Consider the following 12,587-nt stretch of genomic DNA (forward strand, 5'->3'; position numbering starts at 1 on the left):
GAGAGTACTCACTAAGATTACTTTGAGAGGGTTCATTGGTACATCCAACACAAACTCACAATTAAGGATTAACTTGTCTGACTAGTTTCTGTAATAACTATGGTACCACTACCAGTGTTGAAGGTTCACTATGGATGGGGATTTCCTTATTTGAACTAAATGTTGCTATGGAGTGATACAATTTTGACACAAACAGTCTAAATATTGATCTCACTGCAGATCTATCCATCATTCAATATTTCTGTATCCCACTACAGGAGGCAACAGAGATGAAATGACACCTTGAAATGTAAGTGCACTGTGATACACCAAGGATTGAAACAGTGCTTAACTTGCATGGCATGGCACAGTGAATATTGAAACAGCATAGATGAGATATTTTGTATGTGCCCTGGCGGCACAACTGAAATTATTGAAATAATACTTGCCATGATGCATTAATGGAAAATGTGACAAATTTGACCAACTTAAATGATTCAAGACCTAACTTTGCATCCCACCAAACTGTGTATCAGAGGTACGCTCTCTCACAGTCAGGGGTGGAAATAACCCATTGCCAGACACCCTAGTCCAGTGGTTTTTTTCTGTCGGGCAAGGAAATTTGAATATCACACAGTACCGGTGTCCAGTTGACTTTCCAATGTTAATTATGTTGTTTATGTAAAAAGTCAACAAGATAATCGGCCAATATAGCGGAAAAAAGTATCAGGGCAAGTGATTTTACATGTGCCACTGTACCAGAGTTAAACATGGGTGTGGCAGGAAATCACATTTTGGATGGTAACATAGTTTGTGGGTGAGTTTATGGGTCCAGGACAAATGAAGCTGAACTATTCTTGCCGTCTTGATAGTGTTTGGGAAATCCAGCTGTCAAAGTTAAAGGTTTGCATGATGTTTACTGATTTATTAAACAATAAATTGACATAATTGCCAAGTATAAGGTGTTGTCATATTGTTTCGTGACCTATGCATCAACCATTCAGGAAAGCAGTGGGATTTATAGTGTATGACTTTGACTGACTTTAAATCATAAATGTTTCTGAAATATACATAACAAGCCCATCCTGCACCAAAGTATGCATACTGGTTTCTGTCCAGAAGGATCTTGTGAGCGAGCGAGTGAGTATTTAGAGTCACTATCTTTAAATGAAAATCCCAGATAGGAAACAACTATTGTGATGCGGGGACTGGATATGGAATCCAGTTTTAAGTTGTGACCAAAAAATCGATGTGGGATAGAGATTGCGAAGTCGACACAGATATAGCCATGTTACAGTGGGATAAATGGGATTTTACCTGTTTAAGATCACTTCACTAACACAGCAGTGAGCACGTGGCACTTTTGTACCGCTACCCCATAAAGATAACATGCTACAGCTTAACATGGAAGTCCACCTCCGACTCCCAGAGACCAGTCCTTGTTTTACTCGTAATGCTCAGCACCATCACATTAACAAGTATCATCTTCAAGTACCTTTTGGCATGACATAAATGGAAGTCAAATCAATGACCAGTGAGTGAGTGAGTGAGTGAGTTTAGTTTTATGCCGCACTCAGCAATATTCCAGCTATATGGCGGCAGTCTGTATATAATCGAGTCTGGACCAGACAATCCAGTGATCAACAGCCTGAGCATTGATCTACGCAATTGGGAAACGATGACATGTGTTAACCAAGTCAGCGAGTCTGACCACCGGATCCCGTTAGTCGCCTCTTACAACAAGCATGGATTATTGAAGATCGATTCTAACCCGGATCTTCACGGGCGAATCACTGACCAGAGACGCTGTCTGACACCGTCCATGCGGCAGCTGACTCACCTGCAGGGAGGTCCTCACAGTCGTCATGCAGGTTCCCCTCAGCCAGTACAGACTGTTCCAGAATCATGGTCATTTCCTGCACCTGGCGGACAGTGTCAACACCCTGCTGCTGTAGGGCGTCGGTCTCCATTGGGGCGGGGTCCACGGTCTGCACCGGCTGGGGGTGGGACACTGACACACGGGAGAATGTGTTCGGGTTATAGTAGATTGAGCTGAAACCAAATATTGACGGATGGATTGTATTTTGTATCTATGGCCACAGACTTTAAGTAACACATACATAATGGTGCACATTGATAAATACATACATCATGTTATATGTATGAAGTTTCACTTGCATTGTCCATAAATAATATTTACTGCAAGAACAGGAAATCTGGAAAAAAGGGTTGTAATACTATTTGTAGCCTGATACAGCGTGTTTATCTTATTACTTGACTTGGGAGCAGCCCAGTCACAACACTGAATCATTAGTTTTTTAAATTTCAGATATCAAACAAGGACATGACATAAATAAATAGGTTGGACAGCTCAGTGAGTGTAATGCTGGTTCTGTGGCTGGCTTTGAACAGATTCATCCATCTTTCCATTCTCTTCCCACAGAGGTTACTTGTCATATCTTCCTACGCAACCTCTGTTCTAATATTTCCCGGTTCTCGTAAAATCCCCTAGCGGCAAAAGATCGCAACACGAATTATCTCCCTTCTTTCTATCCAATCAGAACACGTGTTACATCGACTTAGATTCAACTTGACTAACACAAGCAAATGTGGGGCCACAAATATCCCCCATCTGCCGGGGACTTGTGTTGATGTTACACACAAGACGTTTAATGGCTAGCTTGTCCGTTGTCAACGAGGGAGATGGAGACGCCACTGATCCGCCATAACGTGACTGAGTTCTGTCTAGAAGAAACGTTTGCGCATCGCGCAGGGGAAGAAGTTTAGTTTTCTTGAAGCATACGGAAATTACTGAGGCCTTGCGAATGATCACTTTTGAAACAACGTCGCTGATTGCACAACTAAATCTGATTGCCTCCAATCACGAGTCTTGAACGCTCACACCATGAAAGGGCCGTATTAGAACAGAGGTTACGTTAGGAAGATATGACAGGGGTAACCTCTGTGGGAAGAGAATGCCATCTTTCTAAACCTGCTACAATTGAAATGTTTTCATGCCACTTCAACTTGTGACGCAATATACTGCATGTCGTGATACAGGTGTATAAATCAGTGTATGATGGGTCATGTATCCACAAATGATACTGTTCAGCTGTACTGTTACATCTCTAGTGATTGATTTAGAGAACATAATTCACATAATCACAGTTTATCAGAGTTCTGACCTTGTGGCGCCACTGTTGATGGGGGAGTAGGCATCATCTGACGCCCCGAGGGAGGAGTTGCGAGCGCTGGAAGCCAGGGACATGCGACTGGGGTCCATACACTTGTCGAGAGCATCCTGCAGACAGCTGCCAGCATCCAGCAGATGGACACTCACCTTGCTCAGGATGTACTTGAGCTGTTGAGTCTTATCCTGTAGCACATGGAATAGAATAGAATAGAATAGAATAGAATAGAATAGAATAGAATAGAATAGAATAGAATAGAATAGAATAGAATAGAATAGAATAGAATAGAATAGAATAGAATAGAATAATACTTTAATGCCTTTTCAGGAATTTGTGTTACATCAGCAGAGCTACTGACACATTAGAGAGATACCAAACATATTTACATAAATTCTTTGATTATTAGTAGGGCTCTAACGATGCAGACTATCGATGGATTGCTATTGTTGAATCTCCGATCGCAATAAATCGATGGTAAAAACGAAATAATATCGATGCATCGATAGTATGTGTGACTATCGATAGTTTAGTAATTGACTTCCGTTGATAAATGTGTGGCGCAAAATACACTAAGTACCAGATTCGTTCACTTTGAGACTTGCAGCTTCATTGAGTGTATGTTTTAACTGTTTCCTTGGTCTGGGTTTCAAGTTTCTTGTCAGTTATTAAAAGAGACTGAAACTACTTCAGATTGTTTTTATTCCATACAAATTATACATTCATTTGGGAAATGACTTCAAATGAGACAATTCAAGGAGAAGAAAAATATTGCAATAGTATTGCAATAGTTGGTCGCAATAGACTATCTCTATCGCAAAAGTTGTTTCCCCCTCAATAGTCACCCCTAATTATTAGATCTCGACTTCAGCCCTGCCTGGACTTGATTTGTAAACTGACTGACTGATTGACTGAGTTTGGTTTTACGCCGCTTTTAGCAATATTCCAGCAACATCACGGCAGGGGACACCAGAAATGGGCTTCACACATTGTACCCATGTGGGGATTCGAACCCGGGTCTTCGGCATGACGAGATTTGTAAACTAGGACACCCAATGAGCACCATCCATCTCACTGTAACCATTGTAACCTACACACTAAATTATCCAAGAGTTTATTACATGACAGTATTTCATCTTGACCTACAAAGCCACATATACAGAGGAGCCCCAATCACTAATTTCATGGGTCTTAAAGGATATATTCAAGAAATGGAATGGTGTAATATACTGACTATTTTAATTACAGGAACCATATATTTCTTTTCAAAAATTTGATATACTGAATATTATTGAACATCTCTTGGGATGCCATTTACATCTTCTTCTGCGTCTATTTTGTACGTTTGTCCAGACTGGACACACTTATCTAAGTTTGTCCGGACTGGACACACTTTTCTGCGTCAATAACCCCCTGACATGATTATTCTGGCTTGACATTATCAGTCGCTCACTAGTCACAAGAGACACATTGGTTGATGTACCCTCTATGTTTGCTTATGTTCCCTGAGCCCGAAGTGACCAGTGAACAACATACTTATTATTAATGTTACTTATCTTACCAAACACTTCAATGTTAATTTTAAACTGTTTGAAGCACGGGTGACATGGAACCTAGCAGATGACACGAAAAACAAATTTAGAGTTATCTCCCTTCCATCGATTTTGCATTCGCAAAACATTGGTAATTTCTGTACATCAATTATTCAAGATAAAGAATTACTAACACAAAGTACCAAATGAATTCCCACACAGACTTTTAAGAATGGGAGTCATGAAAAGTTTAATATTTCTTTGTGTTAATCATTCACAGTATGTAACTGTGTATGTCACACCACCAAATGAAACTACAGCATTGTTCAATTCAAACAGCCAGGATTACTGTGTCCTCTGAGTTCTCTGGAACAATCTGACAATATCATTTTTTGCTTATCAAATCGATTTGATTGAACTGAGTTGTGAGGGTCACCCATAAAACTTGCGTCAAGCTTGACTCGTATGATAATATTTTGAGAGTCGTTTACAAAATTGTTGCGTTTAATACGCAGGAATCACGCGTCATGTAAAACCCTGCCACAATTCGGCATTCCCAGCATGCAACATAGAAAATATTGCTTCTACTATGGTTTGTTACTGTTAGACTCAGTTAGACTCAATAACAGTGTAACGAATAATACTAAGCCTAAGTTTACTTAGACTGGGTCTTTGGATTTGGTGTTTCAGATAGCAGAGAGTTCTATAACATGCCTCAATAAAGCCTCTTAAGACAAAGCTGTGTGGGTGTCATAGAGTTACAGTGCTGATCCTAAAGTTCCCTGTCAACGTTACCTCTATCCTTCGCTGAACCTCCTTCTCCAGACTGTCGTCCTTCAGTCCAGCAACACGTTCCAGGTTCATGAGGCGCAGCTGGAGGTCCTGGAACTCCTTCTTCATATCGTTGTTCACCTCGTAAGATACACGAAGATCCTGACGGACCTTCTCCAGTGACTGGGCCAACGCCTTGTTGTTTGCCCTCAGGGACGCCTTGACCACTGACGAGTTGGCTGCTGTGTAAATAAACATTATTTTGCTTTAAAACGTCTCACTAGGTAATATTCCAGCTTTATGGTTGGTACCTAAATATATATTCCAGCTTTATGAAATCTACCAATCTAGTTGGTAGCCTTATATAACAAGGATGGGTTGCTGAAAAAACAGTTCTAACGAAGATCTTCATGGGGGTACAATGAAAGACAGAATGTAAGGGGAAAGTACAAATTGAAGTGGGCTGCAAATGTTCACAACTTTGTGAAACCCTACGACTAGAAATATACTCGGCATCATTAATGAAGGGCCAAGCTATTGGTAACACTATTTCTTAACAGTTGTAAAATTGAACAAACCTGTTTCTGATTCTTTGAAGAAAGTCCTCCTGGGGGTACATATAAGCATTAAAATGTCCATTTTAAAATCCTACAACAGTTGTAACAATATTTTAATAAAAAATATATTTACAAAACAAAAAACTCGTTTTTGTCTTGTGAGACCACCCCTACAGGGCCCCGCAGAGCCCCCTACAGCCAAGAGCAGGTAACTCTCGCCGTCTACCTCGTACCTAACTTTTCATGCTGAACGTGATCGGACAGGACGTGGGGAGGCGGGTGGCCGTACCCCAAATAGGACTTTCTTCAAAGAATCAGAAACCTCTATAGGTTTGTTTGATTCTTTTTCAGAAGAAGTCCTCCTTGGGGTACATATAAGCAAAAGACAGACTCCCACAGATAGTGAATCGGGAGTGGCATTCTGTCTGACAAAACTAATCCCATTCTCCAATGGAATCTACCACTGATCGGAGATAGCAAAACACACTTACCTAGTCACCTGACCGCCGATGTCCATCAGGCCAGGGGCATGGTTTTAGGGCAGGGAGTAGATTAATGTCAAGCTCATGCGCTGATTGGCTTAGAAGCGTATCAATCAACCCCCACCTCCCCACCAACAATTTGGAAGAGTATGGGGACTCGACAACAATTCCCAGTAACATACATCTAGCCAGTGAAGCGTGGTGGAGTCACGGGGTGGAAATTACGAGTGAAGCGAGTACAACGCCGTAAAAGCCAATTTGAAGCGTGGGAAAATATCACTAGGGCTGCAACGAATACACTATGTGGCGAATATGACACGTATCATGAATTTTGGGTAACGAATACGAATAATTATTCACGAATACAATATTGTAGTTTAGTGATTAATGCACTTTATGGAACGTCCATGTTGACAGTTTTGACTTGTCACAGCAATAACCAGTGATCTCATGACACTCAAATTTGGTATGTAATAGTTATAGTCGACAGTACCATGTGCAGTCTTGGCAAACTAACATGACTTGCACTACTGCAATGCTAGTACATGTTCCATTCTTGCATATCTCACTTTGGAAAGGACATAAGGGTTCAAGTAAAACATGCTCCCTTTAAAAAATCGTAAATATTTGTTAATATTCGGTTCTGGTGACCACGAATAACGAATTAAATTCATGAAGGGCTACGGTTCGATTCAGCGAATATGAGAGTGAATCGTTACATCCTTAAATATCACCACCAAATACCATAACCGATAAAAGGAGGAATGACATGACCTAACACCAGAAAGTGCAGAATGATGTAATATCGAGAGCTCAAACGGCTCAAGAGATACAACTCGTATGTTGGCTGTATGAAGTAATATTGTACTACGGGCTGATGGCCTACATACACCAGAATAAAGAGATTGATTGAACTCCGCCCACTGTGTGGAGAACAGTCTGGCCAAACGAGTGTTTGTCCAGCTGATAGGTACAGATGAACATGCTGAGCAGATCTCCACAATGGGCAGTGCTGCGGCATATGCTTTTCATGTGGTCACTGCCCTAACCGAATGAGTTTAAAACCCATCTGGGGAATTAAACCCATGGGAATATAGCCTAAACAATGGCAGAGACAAGACACCTGGTTTGCTTGTTCGCCGAAATGCCAGCCGTACCACTGCCATAACAGTAGAACAGTGGAACATATGTTACAGTTGACCACTTTCTAAATGGTATTGTGTAACCATAGCAGAACAGTTGTTTATCCTTACGGATAGACGCTGTTCTTGTGATATAAGCCTTGCGAGTCGTACGGACATTTAAGACGTGCATCACGTTGTAGAGAGGTACCGGACAAAGAAGGCTGAGTAAAAGTCGGATATTGAATGGCTCCGTTACGTGAAAGGACTATGTGAACCTAGGGCTACAAGTGTCTGGCAACCTAATGCTGACCCTATCGCTGTGAAAGACGGTCAGCTCAGGATCCGCTGACATTGTGTGCATGAATGTGGCCGACTAATCTGCCAGACAAAACCATCACAAGGAAAGCTGCCTTCCAACTTAACAGCTGGAGAGAAAGCTGACAAATCGAAAAAAAGAGGACCGGACATCCAATCAAGAATGATTGACAAGTCCCACGGGGGACTAATCCGCCGGACAGACGGTCGGTTTCTGACGCTGTACAATGGGGGTTGTGCCCCTAAAGTACACCATCGGCAGGTGTGTGAAAAGCAGAAATAGCCGTGGAGTAACCTCTGATAGAAGAAGCGGCAAAGCCGGCTTCTCATCTAGATTGCAAGAAAAACCCACCCAATACTCTGACTAAATCTGTAGGAAAAGGGATCGAGAATCGCTTGGGATGGGGCGCTTTGCTTGGGATAGCAGTTCCGGATGAAAGGGTAATGGAACAGGAGGCTGAGCCAGCAACCGTAAACCGGGTCGGGCCGACCAAAGAAGTACAAGGAGTACAAGTAGTCGAGCTGGTTGGGTGGCAAGCTGCGAGAGAACCCTGTGAAACACCCACAGAACCCTGTCCGTCCAATCGAGCTTCGGATCCTGAATCCAGGGGCAAACACCGGTATTTGGTTTGTCACCCCAGAGGCAAACAGATCCACCCGTAACGACCCTGTAAACCGGGAGGCAAACCTAAATATTCCCTGATCGAGCATCCACTCGTGAAGGGCTAGTACACGCCGTGGGAGTGCATCTGCACGAACGTTGTCTATCCCCGAGAGATAAACAGTGAGTTTGATTTTACGTCGCTTTAAGCAATGTACCAGTAACATCACGGTGGGGGACACCAGAAATGGGTGTCACGCATGGTACCCATGTGGGGAATCCAAATACTCATAATGACGTCACAGAGACGCACCGCTCTGATTGGTTGAAATTTCATTCGCGGGTGAGAATTGTGCACTGTTGTCAAAAAGGTTGATTTAAGTCAATTAAAGATCGAAATGAGTAGTTTTAATGACGGGGTTTCATTTATTAAGATGCCAATTAGCGATTTATGTATTTGTATCCCCTAGAGTATATGTGATCTTTAAATATCGTCAAATTTGCACATTTTTGTCACATTTGTCTGTTTAATTTTCTCCTTTACGTTTTCATTCATGTCATTCAATAACTTGAACAACTAACAATGATTGTAGAATTTCCCTGTCTGTGATGAGGCAGTTACGCGAATCAGTGAGCCCCTCTCTGGTAGTCAGATAATCAGATGATTTCTGTTATGAGCACCAAATCAAAACGTTGGGTTACTCTAATACACTATTAACCAGGGGCCAGTTCCAAAAAATCAAACTTAGAGCTATGACAATGGTAAGCCAATAGTAAAGTACAATACCTGTAATATTCATCCTGGCTGAAAAGGACATCTTGTTATTTGTTGAGAGATTCAAGTCGAACTTTGACTTCTTCTTCTTGATTCTCTTTAGTTTGATACGTTTGTCTCCTCCATCTTCCCTAGCACCACCCATGCTTTCTTCCGTTGGGTCCTGAAAGTATAACACCACAAATCCACATCAGAGCTGGATGGCACAACCACGAGCATTATCATGAGTGAGTGAGCATGTGGCACTTTTGTACCGCTACACCATAAAGATAAGATAACATGCTACAGCCTAACAATAACATGGAAGTCCACCTCTGACTCCCAGAGACCAGTCCTTGTTTTACTCGTAATGCTCAGCAAAGTATCATTTGCCATGACATAAATGGAAGTCAAATCACTGACCAGTGAGTGAGTGAGTGAGTGTAGTTTTATGCCGCACTCAGCAATATTCCAGCTATATGGCGGCAGTCTGTAAATAATCGAGTCTGGACCAGACAATCCAGTAATCAACAGCATGCACATCAATCTACACAATTGGCATTACACGATTATCAATGGGAATTTCATGAAAATGAACTTCTTCATATTACAATATGTATTGCAATACATTGCAGGGGTGGAAATAACTTTAAACTTGCTAGTGTACTCCAGTACAGTAGCACATGTAAAATCACTTGCCCTGATAATTTTTCCACTATACTGGCTGATTTTCTTGTTGATTTTTTAAATAAACAACATAATTAACATTGGAAAGTCAACTGGACACCGGTACAGCGTGACATACAAATTTGCTAGCTCGACAGAAAAAACACTGGACTGGTGCGTCGGGCAATGGGTTATTTCCACCTCTGTATTGGGAGCTTAAGTGTTTGACAGTAAGTGACACTAATTGTACATGTCGATCCTATTTCCTACATTATAGACCCGTGAAGATCCGGGGTAGAATAGGTCTTCAGCAACCCATGTGCTTGCCATAAAAGGCGACTATGCTTGTCGTAAGAGGCGACTAACGGGATCAGGTGATCAGTTTCGCTGACTTGGTTGACACATGTCATCGGTTCCCAACTGCGCAGATCGATGCTCATGCTGTTGATCACTGGATTGTCTGGTCCAGACTTGATTATTTACAGACCGCCACCATATAGCTGGGATATTGCTGAGTGCGGCGTAAAACAAAACTCACTCACTCCTACATTATAAGCCTATAATAATATGTGTTATGGTTGTGGTAACATCAACCTCAAGATTCTGTTGCATGGTTAGGGATTTTCTTTTCTTTTTTATACAATATATTGTCTGTACAGTATGCTGTTTTGTCATTGAATAACGAAGGAAAACATCTGTTGTGAATGAAAGTCTGTGTAGATCTTAATTTAGCCATAAAAATAATCCCCGAACTCCATATATGCTTTTTTTACCTAATGCACCAGTTCTCAGGCAAAATATTACAAAACGTATTGTTTGAAAAAGAGTATTGAGGTATAAAACATATCGTATCAGGACCTTGCTGTATTGTTTCACCCCAGTGTTTCCGTTATCTTGTATAAACCAGACTTTGACAGGAACAAAGTTAGAATGTCCAGTAATATCAAAGGCTGTCGGTCATCATGTCTGGCAATGTTGTCAGTTTTATTTCTCCTCGAAAAAGATTAAGTTTTCACAATGACATTGAGGTGTTGTCAAATAAAAAATAGCAGTTTTGGAAAACCCCAGGCTAAAAATAGTGGCATTGATGCATTGCGATACCCTCTACATTTCTGATTGGTTGTTAGGGTGCAAGGTCTCGTGCACAATCAAAAGCATGATCACTGACTGGTAAAATTTACAAATGACCGGTATTTGAAATGCTAGCCGGTCACAATGTCTAGCTGTAAAAAAAACGCCAGCGGAAACACTGACCCCTAGTGCATAGTAAGGGTTTTAGCATTAAATAACGGTTTAACGCTGCATTCAGCAATGTTCCAGCCGTATGACTGCAGTCTGAATAGAATCAAGCCTGGACCAGATAATCATACAATTTAAATCATGAGCATTGATCTATAAACATTGGATACGATGACATGCATCTACCAAGCCATCGAGTCTGACAATTTGATCCTGCTAGTCATCTGTTATGACAAGCATGGTTGCTGAAGATGAACTCTGACCCAGATTTTGATGGGTAACATTAACCACACGTTTGTTTACCAAGACAGTAAAGTTGTGTGAGGTGAGGTGAGGTGAGGTGAGGTGAGGTGAGGTGAAATTGGGTTTACGTCGTACTTGAGAATATTTCACTCATATGACGACGTGCATGCGTGTGTATGTGCGGCTGCTTGTACTAGCCCAGACTGAAGCTGGTTTTATAGTGCTAGCCCACTGAGATACCACAGCACAGTGAAGCATGAATACCCCACTCAGACACATGATACTGACTCCGAGCCGACCAGTCCTTGTTGTACCCATTAATGCCGAACGCCAGGCAGGGACCAACAAGTACCATATTTTAAAGTCTTTTGGTATGACGTGGTCGGGGATCGAACCCGTGACCTTCTGCTGCTGTTGTGAGAGTAAGTCACTTTCAGCAACAGTCAAATGTTACACTATCATGGATCGGGACACAAGAAATGGGCCTCAAGCATTGTGCCCATGTGGTGGATTGAGCCTGTGTCTTTGGCATGATGAGCGAACATTTCACCACTAGGCTACCCCACTGTCCCAAAGATAGTTAAATACTACAGCTCAAAATTAGCATTTGTATGACTTAACATCATCAGGGCTCCAGATAAAGGCCGTATCAGCGTATGTACGGATAAAAAATATGCACGATACGGTAGGAAATAATTTAGAAAATGCAGCAGATACGCACCACAGCAATGGTGTACGGTCTTAGAATCATTTACAGGTGTATTTATCTGAAAAAAGTATTGTTTTATTGTTTATTGAACTGTTTACACCAGAGTTGCAATATTGTGGTGCATATATGAAACGAAACACAAGATTACTGATAGTCCATTAATTTCCATTCAGTACTTTAAATGTACGCTTAAGGTTTTCCAGTACTCCTATATTGAACAAATAAGGAGTACGTACCCCTGATGTTGAAAAATTATCTGGAGCCCTGATCATCAAACATTAAATGAATATCAAAGAAATTAATAACCATAGTAAACTTGACCTCAGTATAGAAAATGTGCTCTAAAACAAAAGCTTTGTGAAAATGATAGTCATCATACTCATTAGTTAGATCATTCATGGTCTATTTTTCATTGACGTGTTAACTT

The 12,587-nt window shown here is 41.4% G+C and overlaps 1 protein-coding gene across 2 annotated transcripts in view; it reads right to left on the reverse strand.

Annotated features, from left to right (window-relative positions):
- LOC124276798 (serine/arginine repetitive matrix protein 2-like) overlaps positions 1-12,587 on the reverse strand; it is a 34,931-nt gene that overhangs the window by 21,118 nt on the left and 1,226 nt on the right. For both annotated transcript variants that reach the window (XM_046712451.1, XM_046712452.1), the window contains exons 2-5: positions 9,337-9,487; positions 5,495-5,712; positions 3,165-3,355; positions 1,820-2,031 (exon numbers count right to left, since the gene is read on the reverse strand). In XM_046712451.1, coding sequence (XP_046568407.1) covers positions 1,820-2,031; positions 3,165-3,355; positions 5,495-5,712; positions 9,337-9,487 — 772 coding nt within the window. The remainder of the gene's footprint in view (positions 1-1,819; positions 2,032-3,164; positions 3,356-5,494; positions 5,713-9,336; positions 9,488-12,587) is intronic.

Source organism: Haliotis rubra, unplaced genomic scaffold (assembly GCF_003918875.1).
Source record: "Haliotis rubra isolate DU_JTF1 unplaced genomic scaffold, ASM391887v1 Scf213, whole genome shotgun sequence".
NCBI classification, from domain to species: domain Eukaryota; kingdom Metazoa; phylum Mollusca; class Gastropoda; order Lepetellida; family Haliotidae; genus Haliotis; species Haliotis rubra.